This window comes from Glycine soja, chromosome 1 (genome assembly GCF_004193775.1).
Source record: "Glycine soja cultivar W05 chromosome 1, ASM419377v2, whole genome shotgun sequence".
Taxonomy (NCBI): domain Eukaryota; kingdom Viridiplantae; phylum Streptophyta; class Magnoliopsida; order Fabales; family Fabaceae; genus Glycine; species Glycine soja.
Genome location: NC_041002.1, coordinates 3,271,780 through 3,289,705, shown reverse-complemented (window position 1 = coordinate 3,289,705; position 17,926 = coordinate 3,271,780). Strand labels below are relative to the sequence as shown.

Genomic DNA, 17,926 nt, shown 5'->3' with positions numbered 1-17,926 from the left:
GAAATAACTGCCGCAACATCCACTTCTTGCAAACAATGACTTACAAGTGTTTTTGCCTTTTTGGTCCTTGGTTAGAGATGGGCCAACAGCCCTACAAAGAGAATAGGGCCATTTGGACACTAGCCCAAAATAAGCCTAGAAACCAACTTGTGTTTTGGGTTTAAGACCAAAAAGGAAAATCAGTATATAATTTTCAAATACAAGAAGAAAAAACATTTTTCTCTTGATTTGAAATATAAGAAAATTTTAATTAGTTATATTTCTTTTAAGGTTATTATTTTTAAAATATCTTTTATTTAATTAAGATTTTAATTTTAATGATTTTTTTTTATTCTTGATATCAAAGTTTAATGAAAAATAAGTTTAAAAAAGTTAATTTTTAATTAAAATTGATATAATTAAATACAATTAATTAACTTTCTCAACCAACTGGTTTGAATTAGGTGTTTTCCTTAAATTTGGGATCGGATGGATGGATTACAATAATTAACTAATTAATCCAAATCTAAATAATTGGCCTAGCCTAGTCCCTACCCAAAGCCGCAATTTTCTTGTATATTTTTAAAAAAATGCTATATTCCAAATTTGACGTTGAAGTGTTGAATTTACAATTCCACGTTGTAAACCTAGGCAGCTGTCGGCTACCTCTCTCCAAGCAGCTTTAAAAAAAAAAAAAACAAAGTTCTACACTATTCACATGACAAAAATTGCCACCGGATTCTCGCGGATGAAGAAAACGGGGTTTTATCCAGGTAACTACTTGAATGTTGAAGCAATCCAGACTGAAAAATTACATTCAACCGTTTATGATTATGCAGCCATTTTACAATTTAGGGTAAAGACATGTCAAGGATCATGGTTAAAATATCAATCCAGCAGAAAAGGGAAGGAAGAACATAAATTGATTAAAAAAATCATGATTTTGACCTCAAAGCTAGCCCCGACTCTACCTTCTTTATTTCAAAGATAAGCATCCTCCACATCTTCAGAACGAACATTTCAGCCTCTTCATCCAAAATTATCTGAAGTCGCTCAAGCATTTGTGATGCTTTCACATGTTCTTGTGTACTGGAAACAATATAATCTATCAATGTAGTTTCTTCTTCCCCCAAAAACTCTTTGATTTTCTTTGAAATCCACGGTCTCATTCTATCATGTAATTGATGCTGAAAAAGAACATATATTAAACCAAATATTAGGAACATAGAACAACATTATCCACATTTCAGACTGCACAAACCCAAATAATAAAAAACAAGTACAAACAAAACAGTTTAATATAAAGTTGATTGTGTTCCTAAAAAGATGAGAAGACTCCTATCTGGCCTCCACTATTCATATTCTTATGTTTCTATAAAATCCCAAAATATATAAAAATCAAGGGATTGAAAGATATTTTTTCCTTTCCAATCATTGGTGGGAAGTTCATTCATAAAATTCTATGGACTCCTCAAACTTTCGTTGTTTTTCAAGGCTCCCAGAACAGTTCCTTCCACACACAACTACTACTTGCTTCAATCTTTCTGTCAATAACCTTACATAATTACATTACACTAATGGCCACAAAAAAGCAATTAAGGTACACCAGTCTGGCTCAAGCCAAATGAAATATAGATCAGCCAACTCTTTTTATTAATTTAAAATCAAATAATAACAAATAAAAATCTGCAGATTAGGATCATGTACCTTATCATACACTGCCCAGTCTATCTCATATGAGAACAACTCCTCCTTGGTCTTTGGTATCATATCAATCAATTGTTTTGCATCCAAAAGCCTCTTATTATCAGAAGTTTTGAGTTTCTCCGATCCATGATCTCGATCCCTGTCACGGCCAGGAATTCTCTCCTTGTTTTCATCTCTGTTGTGCGTGCCATCTTCATCACTCCTGTCCCGGTGGTTAGACTTCTCATTTGAACGCCTACTTCTATCCCGTTCTCCATCCAGCTTCTCTTCCTTGAAATTTGTACTGGATATACGCTTTGCAAATTCTGCAGCAGCAGCCAAATTTGGTGGTGTTGGCCCAGAAACTGTAGGTTGAACAGCCTGCAATTCTTCAGTTGAGTAATCAATTGGAACCAATGGCCTCATTTTTTTGTCCTTGTGTGCATCATCATCATCCTCTTCATGGAAAACAGAAGGGACAGATGTTCTTTTCCCTGAACCAACTAGACCAAACCCCAATTTCTTTGTAGGAGCATTGCCACCTGACTGTGCATCAGTTGGAGCAACAGATGCTATGGTTGATTCATCAATGATGACATTTATTGAATTACCGTCACCTGTCATTGTAAAGCATTACGATATTAATATGAGAGGGAGAGAGAAAGCAAACCACAAATAGTTATGAAAATTACCAATATGATCTTCACGACTATAGTCAGCTACAGTATCTTGTTCAACAACAATGCTTTTAACTTCATTAGTAATCTCTTCAGTAATCATATTTTCCTTACCACCATTTACCACATGCTCAGATAAAAGCTTTAATGCATCTCTTTGTCGCTTTTGTTCCTCCTCAGCCTTCTTTTTGGCCTCAGCAATTTCTTCCTCTTCTTTTTGTCGGTCAACCAGGTCATCTTCCTTCTCACGCAGCCTCTTCTTTCTCTTCTCCTCTATCACACTTCTGCGCCATCTCTTCCTAGAATCCTCATCCTCATCCTCTTCATCATAAAGTATCTCCTTTCTCCTTTTACGCTCCCTTTCCTTCTCCTTCTCTTTTTCATACTGACGCTCTTTCTCTTTCTCTCGTTCCCTATACTCCCAATCCTTCAAATATGTTTCATACTGACGCTCAGCCTCCTCAACCCTTCGTCTTTGTTCCCTCTCTTTCCGAACACGTTCCCGCTCTGCTTCTCTTTCATATCTTTCAAGTTCTCTATCTTTTTCTCGTTTTAGCTCCCTATCTCGGTCCCTCTCTCTGCTTTTTCTATCATGCCTTCTATCAGGGCTTTCAGTCCTTTCATGTTCACTGGTTGGTTTGTTATCATTGTTCGTCTCTTTCTCATTTTTATTTTCAGCAGATTCTACACAATTTGAAAAGAAAAGTTTCTGAATAATTAATTTACGAATAATAGAGATAAAGGTATCCTGATGATAAAATATAGCCCTGTTGGGTCTACACTCAACAGAATATAGATACAGGAATTGAAGTGTCTTTTTGCCTTACCATTCTTCTCTGTATCCACAACAGAGTCTCCATCTCGGGCTTTAACAGGTTGTTCAGAAGTTAAATTTACAGAACCATCACCAGTTGGCTGTGCAGGTGGTGTAGGCAAAGGTCTAGTCTTCAACCTTTCCTCTATCATCTTTGTAATCTTTTCTAAAGCCTCACAATCAGCTTCTCTATCTTCATCCGTGACAATCCCAAAGTTTGCCACATCATGGGATTCCTTGTTTGATGATTCACTAGCCTCTTTATTTGAGGGTTCTGTGTCAACCTTTGCATCCTCGTTTGCATTAGAAGGTTGTTCACCTTCATTTTTTTCACCTACTTCCTGAGTTTCTTTGTTCTTCAAGTTCTCAGTTTTTGTCTTAACATACAGCTCCAGAATTTCTTTCATAGCTTGATTCACGTTGACCTGTTAAAAAATATATAGTAAATGGCTACGATCCTTAGATGTATAAGGGAAAAAATGTATTGTGCCAAGATGACTTTTAATAATTATGTGTCTTGTTCAAAAAAAATCTATACAATTGGAAAATGCAGATGCAATAGTACCATCAATTATCGAGTTCAACATTCATGGCATGCACCAAACAGCTACATCAAAAACATTCTTCAACAAATTCACACTCCTCAAGAAAATTTGTTAATTTAGTTAGTGACATTAAAATTTGTCAATAATTTGTAACATTCTTCCAAAACTACCCTTAATTTTTTTAAAAATTAATCATCTATCTCTTTCCACTTGCTTTTCACCTGATTGCTACTTATCTTTTCCAATCCTAATAAGAGAGAGAGAGTTTATCTCATTAATATCTAGCATTTTTTTCTTTGGCTAAAAAATTTGTTAACTAATTAAGGGTACTTGAGGAAAAAATAATTGATGCAACAAACAATTAGAAAAAGCTCTTATAGAAAGGGACAGAGGGAGTATTATTACCCAAATGTTTAAGATCCATATATAACAAAAGTACTTATGTCCATTTTCATTAAAACTTCAAACTGCCACCCATCCCCCCCCCCCCCAAAAAAAATAATAATAAAAAATAAAATAATGAACCAATAACTAAGGCAAAGGGAAAAAAAACAACAAATCCCCTTAAAAATAGGAGAGAAAAGAGAACTTCACAAGACTATATGTATTACATATTCCATCATGTCAAAAGAATTTCAGGAAACCATTACATAAAGAAAAAGGAAGTACCAATCTTCTTGTTTCCTCATCGGTAGCAAACTTAATTATCAAATAATTCAATCACATTAATTTTGAAATTCATTAAAATCTCAGATCAAATGCCTCTTAGTATAGTCATGCCCAAAAGCAAAATATCAGGTTGATACCTTCAATCACATAGCAATATAAAAAAGGCAAAGACATAAAATATACTATAACATAAGATACAAAGAAAAAGTAATCAAAGATGAAGACATACCTTCAGTTCTTGCCCATCAATATTCAGTTTAGTAAGGAGACGCAAGGCCCGGAGAACCCCTTCTGCAGACTCAAACTCATAAAACCCAAAACTTGTAGGAGTTCCAGTTGATAAATCCTGAGGACGTTTCCAGGTCTTGATAGTTCCACATAACTTTAAAAAAAAAATAATAGGATAAGCATATTTATAATTATAACCAAGGATTTTACAATACCTAATGTCTTGTACATATAAAAAAAAGTCTGGGAAGAAAATAATGGAGAAATTTCTTTTCAGTTAAAAACATTATATCAACCACGCAAGTTTTTTAAAAGAAAAAGAAAAAACCTCAAAAAAATAAGTTGATTTAGTGCTTTTCTCAGCGCCAAAAGTAGTAGCTTCTGGAAAAACTCAAAAAAAAGTTGCATCACACAATCACTTGCCCTAAATAACTAAACCCTGTTCCTACCCCATAAGAAAGAACAATCTTAAAAATTTACTTGAAGGAGAGAGAGCATGAACTCATTTTCCACAGTTGGTGCAATCTTGCCAATGTAAACTGTGTTTTGAGGCTTCTCAGCTGGAGTAACACTAGGGGCAACCACAGGTCTGACAACAGGAGGAATAATTGGGCGAACTGCAGGGATCCCTGCAACTGGTGGGCGTGATATAGTAGGTATGTTAACTGCTCCAGGAGGGCGTGCAGGAAATACAGGACGAACCATAGTTCCATAAGGAGGGGGGTAACGAGGAATTCCTGTACAGAGCAGAAAAACATCTATGCGAATATATTAGAGCAGATTATGAGGGAATATGTATGCACCATAAACAAATCAGTACAACACTAATGATATACGCCAGAAAAAAAATGCGACAAGAACAATGGAATGCTGTTACCACACATCAAAAGCATAACAGAGATGGCAGCACAGCCAACAATCAGCAGCTGAAATGACAACCTGAAGAAAACAATAACAAATGCTATCGAGTTTGAAATCCATGGATGTGTAAAAAGTGCTTACCTTTGTCTGACCCCTTGCAACATAGCAGGCTTCTCAAACTATCCCATCCACCAATTGCAAATAGTAACTTGCATAATCTTATGTACGTATGGTTTAATAAGAAGAAATTCTAGTTGAATTATAAGTTCATTTTTATACAGCAGCATACATTGCAGCATAAAAAATTAAATGAAACTGCAATAGAGAGAAAAGATTGCAATACCTCATGACACAAGGCCAACGTGTGCATTCATTCAGTTGCAAACATTGTCGGCTTCTGGAATTCATAAAGCCATTGAAGGGAAAGTACTCTTATAACTAGCAGAAAGTGGCCTACTAAAACGAGAGCATGACACAACCATACATTATTTAGATCTACAAAAGAACAACCACTCTTTCATTTTTTTTAGTCAGCATCGCTCCACTTCCAATTCCAGTAAAAGACAAGACAAGCTAGAAACCAGGCAAATATGTGCATACCAAAAAATGAGTTGTTTGTAGAGAGGTGGTCTTTAAGCAATATGAAGCCCTCCAACCTTTCTCAATGAATTCAATCAAGACACTGTAGGAGAAAACATCCCGTCATCGATACCCCTTATCTAACCATTAAGAACTCTCTCAATCTCTCCGAACCCAACCCACTCTTCCAAAACAAACCCCTTATCTAACCATTACGAACCTAATAAAACCATAACTGTTAAGCTATCAATCAGCGCTATGACTGTCTTCTACAGTCACCACAATAAACAGTCTTCACACATTTCACAGCGCAGTAAGAAACCACATTGATAATAGCTATAATTCCAAAGTCATAAATAAAAATTGAAGCAACCAACGAAGGAGCGTTGAATTAAACTAAATTAAATCAAATTCAATGCAAATTCACAAAGGAACAACGAACGATTGAATGAATGACCCACCCGCGGGAGTTACGTTCGGAGCTGCGGCGTAGCCGTTAGGGATCGGAGCGAAGGGCCGCATGGCCGGGTTACCGGGCTGAACCTGGTACGACATCATAGCCTGCATCTGCGGCGGCGGAACTGCCACGGTGGCGCCGGGAACGCCGGGCGGCGGGACAGCAGGGTTTTGGTAGGCCGGGTTGGGCGCCGGGACGGGGGAGAATTGCGGCACCTGAGGCCCGAGCGGCCGGAAAGAGGGAGGGAGGACGCCGGGGACCTGCGGCGGAGTGCCCGCCAGAAAGTGGAGAGTGGGCGGCGGAGGAAGCAGCGTTGGGTTGGGATTAGGGTTTGTGGCGAGGGGAGTGGATGAGGGTGGTGTTGCGGATTGGGAGAGTAGATCGGGTGCGGATTGGGAGGGTTGGGGATTGGGAGGAAGGGTTGCGGGGGAAGAGGCGGAATCCGCCATTGAAGAAGAAAAAGTTTGGGATTTGTGTGTGAGAGAGTGAAAATTGATCTCTGTTTTGTGTGTGCCCTAGATATGATGCAATAGAATGGAAAATGCTGTGTCTGTGTTTCGGTACGATAGTTCGGTAAAGTTTAGGAGTGTGATGTGTGACCCACCTTGCTTGCTTTGCTCCACGTAAGAAGACGGAGACTAAGGTGGAAAAGGAAAATTACTTTGTATGTAAGTTTGGATAAAAAAAAAAAAAATACATCTTGTTCATTCGATTTTAAAATTAAAAAATTAAATCATAGAAAATTAAATCATAGAGATCGGTTAAGTTACGATGAAATGATTTTTACCAGATCAGATGAAAAAATATGAGATTTTTTTTCTTTCTCCTTCGAGCCTCCAAGCTTCTGCCTTTCGTCCCCTTCGACCACCCCTCTCTCTCCCGAGCTTCTCCCTCCTCCGAGCTTCTTCCTTTAGTCTCCGACCACCCCTCCTTCTTCGACACCATCTCTCTTCTCCGAGCTTCTCCCTTGTCAACCCCAAAGACATCGGCATCCTTGTCGTCAACTGCAGCCTCTTCAATCCCACCCTTTCCCTCTCCTCCATGATCGTCAACAAGTACAAGCTTTGCGGTAACGCCAAAAGCTTCAACCTTGGCGGCATGGGCTGCAGCGCCGTTGACCTCGCAAAAGACATGATTCAGGTTTACCCCAACACCTACGTCATCGTCGTCAGTACCAAGAACATAACCCAGAATTGGTACTTCGGGAACAACAAGGTCATGCTCATACCTAATTGTCTTTTTCGCGTTTGTGGGGCCGTGATTCTTCTCTCCAACAAAAGTTTCGACAGAGCAAGAGCCAAATACAAGCTGGTGCATGTGGTTAGGACTCACAAGGGGGCAGATGACAAGGCGTTTAGGTGTGTGTATCAGGTACGAGCCACGTTGCGGCACGTGGAAGAGTTGGACCACGGATAGAGGGGGGAAGGGAGGGGGGAGGGGACGTCGTAGATGGTGTTGGAGAAAGAGGGCTGGTCGGAGGGAACGAAAGACAGAAGCTCGGAGGCTTGGAGGAGAGAGAAAAAAAATCTCATGTTTTTTTATTTGATCTAGTGTAAACCATTCCATTGTAGTTTAACTGATCTCTACAATTTAATTTTTTAATTTTAAAATCGAATGGACGAGATACATTCTTTTTTTTTTACCTAAACTTGCGTACGGTGTGAAAGTAGTTTCCTTTTCGCACCGTAGTCTCCATCACGTAAGAAATCTGTCTGAAATCTTATGCGTTTTGCACTTTTACGGTTTTACCCGGCTCTTATTTCATTAGGAAACAAAAATAAATAAATAAATAAATTGTTGTTTTCTTTTGTTACAATATAAATATGTTGTTTGAATATAACAAAAAAAATATTCTCTACCCTTACATAAGTTATACAAACTAAGGGTGTTCAAAACTGGCAAAACACCAAATCGATTCAAAAAAATTACAAAATTGCTTAACTTAAAATTGCAAAATGTGTTCAAAACTGGCAAAACACCAAGTCAATGGAGGGATGAAAGACAGAAGCTCGGAGGAGAGAGAAAAAAATCTCATATTTTTTTATCTGATCTGGTGTAAATCATTCCATCGTTGCTTAACTGATCTCCACAATTTAATTTTTTAATTTTAAAATCGAATGGACGAGATACATTCTTTTTTTTTACCTAAACTTGCGTACGGTGTGAAAGTAGTTTCCCTTTCGCACCGTAGTCTCCATCACGTAAGAAATCTGTCTGAAATCTTATGCGTTTTGCACTTTTACGGTTTTACCCCGCTCTTATTTCATTAGGAAACAAAAATAAATAAATAAATAAATAAATTGTTGTTTTCTTTTGTTACAATATAAATATGTTGTTTGAATATAACAAAAAAATATTCTCTACCCTTACATAAGTTATACAAATTAGGGGTGTTCAAAACGGGCAAAACATCAAATCGATTCAAAAAAATTACAAAATTGCTTAACTTAAAATTGCAAAATGTGTTCAAAACTAGCAAAACACCAAGTCAATGGAGGGATGAAAGACAAAAGCTCGGAGGAGAGAGAAAAAAATCTCATATTTTTTTATCTAATTTGGTGTAAATCATTCCTCGTAGCTTAACTGATCTCCACAATTTAATTTTTTAATTTTAAAATCGAATGGACCAGATAAATTCTTTTTTTTTTTTTTACCTAAACTTGCGTACGGTGTGAAAGTAGTTTCCCTTTCGCACCGTAGTCTCCATCATGTAAGAAACCTGTCTGAAATCTTATGCGTTTTGCACTTTTACGGTTTTACCCCGCTCTTATTTCATTAGGAAACAAAAATAAATAAATTGTTGTTTTCTTTTGTTACAATATAAATATGTTGTTTGAATATAACAAAAAATATATTCTCTGCCCTTACATAAGTTGTACAAACTAGGGGTGTTAAAAACTAGCACCAAATCGATTCAAAAAAATTACAAAATTGCTTAACTTAAAATTGCAAAATCAATATATCTAAAAAGCCGCATATTTTTGTGGCTTTTCAATTTTCAAATTTTTCTATAAACAATAAAACAAATCATGTATTATAATTATATTAATTTTTATTGTGATAAAGTAATAATAAGTATTAAATAATTATTTATTTTACTTTCATATGTTAGAAAAGGATATATTAATATTATTAAAAAAGTGTCAGATATCAAATAATGTATAAATTATTATTATGTTAAAAAGAATGGGTAATATCATTTTATATGAATGCTAAATAAAAGTGAAAATAATAATTTTTTTACCTAAAATAATTAAACAAAATTTAATAAAAATAAAACATTTTAAAATAATATAACATATATTTATAACCATTAATAATGAGAATTATCCCATTTGGTGTACACATTTCATTAGATAATTTTATCCTTAAATCACTTCTTAAACTTTATTTTTTTTTTATTGAGAGATAAGTAAAGTTTGATTAAAAATTATTTTCGTAAAAAAATCAAACTAGATAATACGTGATCACATGTGTCCAATCACTTGATTTCAAATCTTTCTTCCAACTTATATTAACTTCAGACTACTTTTATATTATTAATTTTTCTTATTCTATCATTTTTTATTAACTATATTTTTTTTAATATTTAAAAAACTTAGAGAGACACTCTTTTCCCCTGATAATAATTATGTAAAAATAGTTTATATATTTAAATTATGATAATAAATTAAAAAAATTATCAAACTGAATGAAATCGCAAAAGATTGATTTATGTTTGATTGGATAACTTTTTATTTAAAAATCCATTCAAACCAAATTGCTAATCCCCTGATACAAATGGTGAGATTTTTTTTAGTCTTTATCATGAGTTGCCAAATAGCTTTGTTAGCTCTAGGTTCAATAACACTACCACAAAATTGAAACTAGCATTGTAAAATTGTTGAATGTGTCTGATGATTGTTGAATCGCCAAAAGTTTGAAAATGAATATGCACTTCCACCACACACATTGTCGCCGGAGGCAATTTTTGGAGCCAGCGCCCCTACCTCTGTTCTTTCTTTCTTTGTATTTTTCATTGTTTCATGTTCGATGACCATGCCATTTCCCTTCTCCTAATTTGTTTGAGAACTAACTCCAAGACCTAACCGTTATGAGATATCAAATGAATTAAATGGAAATTTTAATTTTTCCAAGCGTTTTTTATGCAATGAGATGAAAACGATGTAGCAAGTCACCACCGTTATGTGATATCAAATGAACTCTGCATTCTGCAACCTCAAGACTCCAAAATTTAGGGTCGATGATAAATTAGTTAATGCAAGAGGATTTAAAAGATACAGAAAATAAAAGGAGAGAAGGGACTCCCCAAAAGGTGTTACCTTAATAAGGAAAAAGAAGAGAAGGAAACAAAGAGAGGAGAAGGGAATTGGAAGAGGAAGCAGAGAGGGAAGAAGTGTTGATATGATCTAAAGTGTACATTGTTTAGATATAAAGACCAAAAGCTAAAAATAGCACAAATATAAGGACTGTAAAAGGAACCAAAACTAAAACTAAAACGTACATTGTTTAGATGTAAACATTGTGTCATTGCCATACACTAACAACAAGGACTAAAACTAAAACATATCTGAAAAGTGCTTTGTATAGGACTAAAATTAGTAGTTTTTCTAGGATAAAAATTGTACAGGTATAGGAACCAAAATTAAACCTTTAAAATTAAAGTTGACATTCTATTTATTTCAGAATTGCTTGAGTTGAGTGCAATGGTCCAAGATTGTAACCAAACAATATCTATATATGTATAATAAAACAATAATGAATATTACAAACAATTATCAACTTTAAAAAAATTCAAGTGGCACGTGACAGTAGAATTGATTTTTACCAAGTATCATGCACAACAACGGTTATTCCAAACACACATCTTGAACCATATTTCACCATTCGAACAGAATTATATCATCAAGGATTTTTCATCTTTATTCTCAACTTTCGAGCAATTTGTGCTGCTTTAGGATGACTAGGCCGCTTGTTACTTTGGCACTGTTCTACCTCCACCCAATTCATGACTTTTAGTATGAGAGACTGAGGAACTTTCCTGACATCCCCATCTGATGCATCCTTTGTTTTCTTCAAACCTGTTTCCAATGCCTTCTCAATGAATTCCATAAACCAATTTCCAGCTTCAGTTTCAATCTGCTTTCCCAGTTTGATTGTGTTGCTTAAGCTGCATGATCCCCCTGGTTTCTTATTCTCATCATTTTCAACAATCGGTTCCAGAGGCATTTTTGTAAGTGGAGTTGAACCTTTCTTCTGCAAAATCTCCTTTTGGTTGGTACTGGTTCTCAGGAGCCTACCCATGTTTGCTTTTTGCTCATGCTTTTCAGGAATAGCAGCCATTGACTTGTACAAAGCACCCCTTCTTTTGGACATGTTTGATTCACTATTCTCACAATTGTCCATAACTTCATGCAAAACCTGCAGTTCTGGTTTATCTGATTTCTGAGCCAACTCTGACGCTGAAGTAGCAGCTTGAATGGACACCATTTCATTAACTGCTTGCACAATTTCGTTATGGAATTCCAGAAACCGTTCAAAACAAGCCAAGGGAGCATCAGTTCGAGCTGATTTGCATAAATTCGAGAACATCCTGAAAGAAAACAAACACAAACAAGAAAATTTTACATCAGTTGCTAGTTTAGTAGAAAAACAACAAAGCTCAAATAAAACAGAATGGAAAGAAAGAAAGAAAGCTAATATATACTTGAGGGATCGAACTACTGTCTCAGTAGCTGAAGCATCTCTTAAAGCTTGAAGGGCAATCTTTTGAGCCACTTCTCTCTGCTGCATAGCTTCCTGTAAAGCAAAAAACAAGTAGAGTTCAACCATAGAAGAACCCAAAAAACTAAGAATAAACATATTTTAAGTGGACAAAACTTAGTTCCTTAGGTGCAACTCTTCAATCAAAATTAGAGTTTTATCTTGGTGATTCGCATGCATAATAAAAAAGTTTGCATTATTCAATGTCAACATAGATAATTGAAGTGAAACTCCAATTTTACTCAGAGAACAACATAATATGTACTTATCTAACTTTAGTCCTTTTAGGATTTTACCTTTCCCAGAGAGCTCAGCTTTCCTGGTAAATTCATGGGGAGGCTAAGGTTGTTGCAATTATCAAAAGCTGAATTAGTAGTAGACTGAGATTGGGGTTGAGAAGCGACACTCGTGTCCGTGTTGTGACCCTGAGCATCCCCAGAGGAAAAAGAAGAAGAAGAAGAAGGAGTTATCACTCTGGCATTTCTCAACCGCGGTGGCGGAGTCCCACTTTTCTTCTCCTGCACGCGAAAAATTCACCACATTCACACAAAACCCTACTACTAGCAAATACTGCATCTTTTAAATTCTTCGCGACAAACAATTCTGTTCGAGTCAGATAACAAACTAACTAATTATTCATTTAAAACATGAAAGTGGAAAAAGAAAAATGTACCTACAGCTGACTTGAAGGGGCTAGCAGGGATTCTATGTTCCCTTTCAGAAACACTCCTGCTCCTAGTAAATTTCGAATTAGAAGTTGCAACCACGCAGCTTTTTCTAAGCAATGCAGGACTTTCCACTTTAGCATCACTGATTTTGGCTAGAAGCCCTCCACCAACAGAGGACCTCACACCGGAGCCCGGAGTAGTCCCCTCTCTACCAACCTTCCCTCGAATCAATGGCGACGACGACACCGGTTGAAACCCGCCATTCCTCACTTTCACAGGGGTACATTGCTCAAAGTCCAGATTCACCGGCTTAAAATTAAAGCCTCCGTCACAGCTGGTTCCCCAAGAGCCTCTTCTGGGAGCAGAATTAAGCTTTTGGTTTTGGTTTTGGTTTTGGTTTTGGTCTCTGAGTCCCATTAAGGGTTCTGGCGTGCCGACCAGAGGGTGTCTTCCGGGGAGGGGCTTGGCCCCTTTCAGGACGGGAACCGGAGAGCCCGGTTCGAGCCGGTCGACGTAGATGAACTGCCCGAGCTGCATCTTGTTGCTGAGAACGACGTCGTCTTGGTCCGAGGGAAGACTCGCGTAGATAGAGTGAGAGGAATCAGAAACCTTTATGTAAAAACCCTGTTTGGGGATTAGGTTTTTTTCGTCGAGATCGGCGGGGACGATGTCGGTGACTTGCAGGAGTGAGCTACGGTGCTCGCTCGTGGGTTTCACGCCGGTGTTCAATCCGTTGAGGAGCTTCAACAAAATCCCGGGAGCGAGTGTTGCCATAGTAACAGTGATAGAATCTTTGGAGATTGAAGAAGAAAGAAAGGGTTTTTTTATGGTTAGGGGAAGGAATTGTTGTTGTGCATAATAGGGATCAAGAAAGGAATGAAGAAACGTGGTGTTCTTGGTTGGGTTCTTCTTCTTCCGAGTGAGCTTTTTTTCGCGAAACAAGTGGCCGTTGGTAACGGTAAGTAGGGCGAAAACTTTTCGAAATTCGTAAAATTTCAGAACGTTGAAGCTAACGGTCGTATTTGGTGCGTCCGTAACAAAAGCAAAATAATGCAGTTAACTAACAAAAAAATAAAATAAAACTATTTTGTTAACATTATTTTTTAGGATGGATTTTCGATAAATAAGTAAAGAAGAAAGATTTTGTCGACAAATAGAATGTTTGTTATGCTTCTTTTTTTTTCATGCAATGAGTCTTTTTAATAAGATTGTTTTCACTTTTAATTACTTAAATTTAATCTTAATAGAATACGAAATCGAAATGTGAAAGGATAATGTTACTTTTTTGTAAAATCTTTTCATATAATTTAATTAATAAAATTTTACGAATTTCAAAATCTTTTTATATATATATATATATTCTAATTATCGACTCAAAGCATACTTTTTTTTATTTATTTAACTAGAGGTATATAAGACTTCTTATTTGATATTCAATTAATCTTGTATACTATGTCGACTCATTAAAGGAATCAATGGTCAAACTAGTACATGTACCAACAATAACTTTTGGTACTCTTTTCTTTTTCAATGATGCAATAAAAAAAATCAAGTGAGAAAACTATTTCATAAGCAAAGTTTTAAAGACTAAAATTAGATGACAAGATACAAGAATAAGGGAATAAGATGAGATAGGAAAAAATAACCTAATTACACTTTTGATCTCTCTAATATCACAATTGTGTAATTGTAGTCATTTATATTTCAACAAGGTCTATTGTGAGATTAAAATTAATTTTTATGGGATTGAAATCACATAATTATTGTGACACTCTCTACCCCACACATACATATATTAATAATAAAAGGAATAGAAATGTGAAATTAATTAAAATTTTAAAACATTTAAATAAAAACATTTCGAAAAGAGTAAAATGTTCACATTTGCTTTTCGAACATCCTAATAGAACTTGTCTAAATAAATAATAAAATCATCTCAACTAAAAAACAAAAGCGTCCAAACTGAATGAAAAAAAGTCGAACTAATAACAAAAAACATAAAATAACTACATTATTCATGGAATTGTAACATATGAAATAAAATATCGTGCCCCGATGTCACATCTATTAGAGCATTTCCCTAACAAAGGCTAAGTCTCTCCATCTCCAATATGGAACTCGTTAACTCACCTGAAACAAAATGACATTCAGCCCAAATACAAACACACCCGAAAATGAATTATCACATTCATATATAATAAAATATTAGAATATGTGAAACATTTAAATACATAGAGCTGAATTTACATAAACAACACCACTTCACCAAATCACACAAGAGTATTCACACTTATTCAAGTTCACACACTCCATCAAATAACACCAAAACCTCAATCATTAACTCAATGAAAGTCAAACACTAGCATTATGCAACATATAAACTACACTTAAGCCTACATACAATGTGGTACCATTTTCAATGAAAAAACTCGTCGGACGCTTAAAAGTACATGACAAGACATGTCTCATAATGAGTAAGTCAGGTCACTCTCACTAAGTGAAATCATAGAGAGACCAATCATGGTCATTCTGTTTTACAAGAATGCTCCAACCATGTGGGGTCGCCACAGACTTAAAGAAACAATCAAACCGAGTGTATTTATCCCCAAGTCTTAGACTCCGTGAATTGCGTCAGGGCCTCTCCATCCTGGTTCAAGTCTAACTCAGAAAATATTCTAACATGCAAACTCTACCTATGAACTATATAATACACACAACTACTCAATTGTTTTCAAAATCTCAATTATTTTCAAAATCATTTTAACTTATCGTGTCTTAAGTGATTAAACTCGTTAGATTCTCATAGTAGAACCCATCATAAAACTCATCGTGCCTTAACTCGTCGTCCTTAAAGGATCTTACAATTATGTGATTACACAGTTCATAACTTATAACTCAATACACATGTATCTCAAATCTAACCATAATATTCTTAAACTCCGACACTTGAATAATTTTCAGAATCATATACTATAACAACACTATAATATTATAATCATCAAATATTAATGTGTGTGTAACTATCATAAAACAAAGGCTTACGAGTAAACAATTCAAATATATACAAAAAAAGAATAAATAACAAACTATATATACTTAACAAATAGATAAATATGTATTATAATAATAAAACATATCTAACTTCAAAACTTTAAACTTCCAACTTCTCTTAAACATTGGGCAGGTTAGGGGCTTAGGAAATACTGAATTTGAACTTCTATGAGACTTATAAAATTAGGGGAAGTGTCTCAAATCAATAGCTCTAACATTGAGCATCTCAAATTAACAAAAATAGTAGCTGAACTTAAATTTGTCCTGTACCTAAACTATCCCTACATCTCTTATCAAAATATTTGTCAAATATTGTACGAACCTCTAAATATTAAGAGATTAGTTTGGCTAGTTATTAGAGTACACTTGGAACTATTATTCTGTGAATCGAAAGCACCATTATGTAATGCTGCAGCGTATAAAAAAAAAATTATGAACTACCTAATTCTTGTTATGCTTAAATGATTATAAAGGTTTGGTAAATTAGAAGTTCAGTCCTCCCACGTCCCCTTAGACTACAGGATATGTTCCTCTTCATTAACTTGAGACACAAACCCTTTATTTGAGTTAAAACAGTAGATATAAAAGTCTTTTTCACATGTCTGACAAATATATTTAGCAAATATTCTGTGGAACCTTAAAAATTATGAGATTGGTGAGGTTAGAAAAAGGACTCCCAGAACTAAAGAACCAGAAAATAGTAGCTTCTAACTCATTGAGACCTGTTTATACGAATATGTACAGGACAACGCCTTTGCTGTCAAAATTTGACAACAATTGTCTAAGTTTTAATTCCATTCTTACCACTAAATGAATTCCCCATCCTTTGGACTTCAAAAAATGTTTTACTATAATACTTAACATCTAAACATTTGCTAATTAGGAATCCTAGTTGCATATATTCCCTGTATCCATATGAACAGATTTTATTCACCATTGTTTCGTTAGTTTACAAATTACAATGCTTAAACTCTTATTTTATCTTTATTGGTTTTTAACAAGCAAGCTTCATTAATTCATGAACTCATCTCTTATATTTTTTCCTAATTAAAATCAATGAAGGCCGTTGAATGTTCACTCACATACATACACGTGGGAAAATATATATCTGCACCCACATTCAGATATTTGATAACATATAGATAGTTAATCCATCACTCATTCATTTTCCTTATTACTATCTATTTGTGTATAAAATTAACGAAACAATATCTAATCAATGTCTAGCTTTGGCATATCTAATTTTCGCACAAGGATAACAAATATGCAATCCGAAGAATTTGTGAATGATTAGAAACAAATATACTTAGACCATTTTAGAAATTACCCTAATTAAAAAAAATCAATTTCTAGGGTTCACACTCAACACAAAAATATATCAATTTTACAACAATTTTGCATCAGGACATCAATTGGCCTGTCAAACATAGTCAATCTGTGAATAGAAACATAAGAACATAAATGAATCTTATAAAACAGCTCAAAATTTACAAAATTGATCCTCTAGGAATCCTACTCATGTTCATTCTAATCTTCAAGCATGATTAATTCATTCCTTATCTCGATGTAGTCGTTCAAGCGTTCTCCGTTAATAATGGTAACGTTTCGTGTGCTCTTTAAAGTTCTTATTACAGTTATTCTGTTAAGGTTCTAGAGTGTCAAGAGGAAAACAAAAAACAAAGTAGAAAATATTTTTTCTAAAATTGCTTTATTTTATTAATTATAAGAAAACACTTTTTTCTCTCTATTAAATAAAAAAGATAAATAAACCTTTCTCTTATTTTCTAAAAACTCATATTTATTATTTATTCCAAACCTCTATTTTTATTTAAATAAAAACTCATTTATTTTAATTAAAAATTCTTTTAATTAATTTTTTTACAAAAAAAGTAAACAGGGTATTACAATTGTGATATCTAAAGAACTAAAATTGCACAATTACAATACCT

General features: G+C 34.9%; 2 protein-coding genes across 8 annotated transcripts; both read right to left on the bottom strand.

Moving 5' to 3' along the window:
* Nucleotides 1-698: 698 nt before the first annotated feature.
* Nucleotides 699-7,061, bottom strand: LOC114409943 (RNA-binding protein 25-like). 7 transcript variants are annotated; one of them, XM_028373683.1, is made up of 9 exons: nt 6,500-6,638; nt 6,060-6,141; nt 5,803-5,856; nt 5,079-5,335; nt 4,600-4,752; nt 3,170-3,581; nt 2,358-3,026; nt 1,687-2,282; nt 699-1,166 (listed from the first exon to the last, which is right to left on the bottom strand). In XM_028373683.1, exons 4-9 carry the CDS (start codon nt 5,301-5,303, stop codon nt 915-917), a joined length of 2,307 nt encoding a protein of 768 aa, XP_028229484.1. In that variant the 5' UTR covers nt 5,304-5,335; nt 5,803-5,856; nt 6,060-6,141; nt 6,500-6,638; the 3' UTR covers nt 699-914. The 7 variants fall into 7 exon arrangements, with proteins under 7 accessions (XP_028229484.1, XP_028229449.1, XP_028229466.1 ...); XM_028373648.1 differs by having other exon boundaries at nt 5,079-5,954; XM_028373665.1 differs by having other exon boundaries at nt 5,079-5,912.
* Nucleotides 7,062-11,140: 4,079 nt separating this feature from the next.
* On the bottom strand, nt 11,141-13,873 carry LOC114409937. Its single transcript, XM_028373621.1, has 4 exons — nt 12,936-13,873; nt 12,555-12,776; nt 12,203-12,294; nt 11,141-12,088 (listed from the first exon to the last, which is right to left on the bottom strand). Exons 1-4 carry the CDS (start codon nt 13,698-13,700, stop codon nt 11,401-11,403), a joined length of 1,767 nt encoding a protein of 588 aa, XP_028229422.1. The 5' UTR covers nt 13,701-13,873; the 3' UTR covers nt 11,141-11,400.
* Between the last annotated feature and the right edge of the window lie 4,053 nt (nt 13,874-17,926).

Coding starts and splice junctions, on each gene's coding strand:
- LOC114409943 (XM_028373634.1), bottom strand. CDS start 6,944: ATGGCGGATTCCGCCTCTTCCCCCGCAACCCTTCCTCCCAATCCCCAA. Junction 3,582..4,599: donor TTGATGGGCAAGAACTGAAG/GTATGTCTTCAT, acceptor ATTTTTTAACAG/GTCAACGTGAATCAAGCTAT. Junction 2,283..2,357: donor TAGTCGTGAAGATCATATTG/GTAATTTTCATA, acceptor TTACAATGACAG/GTGACGGTAATTCAATAAAT.
- LOC114409937 (XM_028373621.1), bottom strand. CDS start 13,700: ATGGCAACACTCGCTCCCGGGATTTTGTTGAAGCTCCTCAACGGATTG. Junction 12,295..12,554: donor AGCTGAGCTCTCTGGGAAAG/GTAAAATCCTAA, acceptor TTTGCTTTACAG/GAAGCTATGCAGCAGAGAGA. Junction 12,089..12,202: donor ACAGTAGTTCGATCCCTCAA/GTATATATTAGC, acceptor GTTTTCTTTCAG/GATGTTCTCGAATTTATGCA.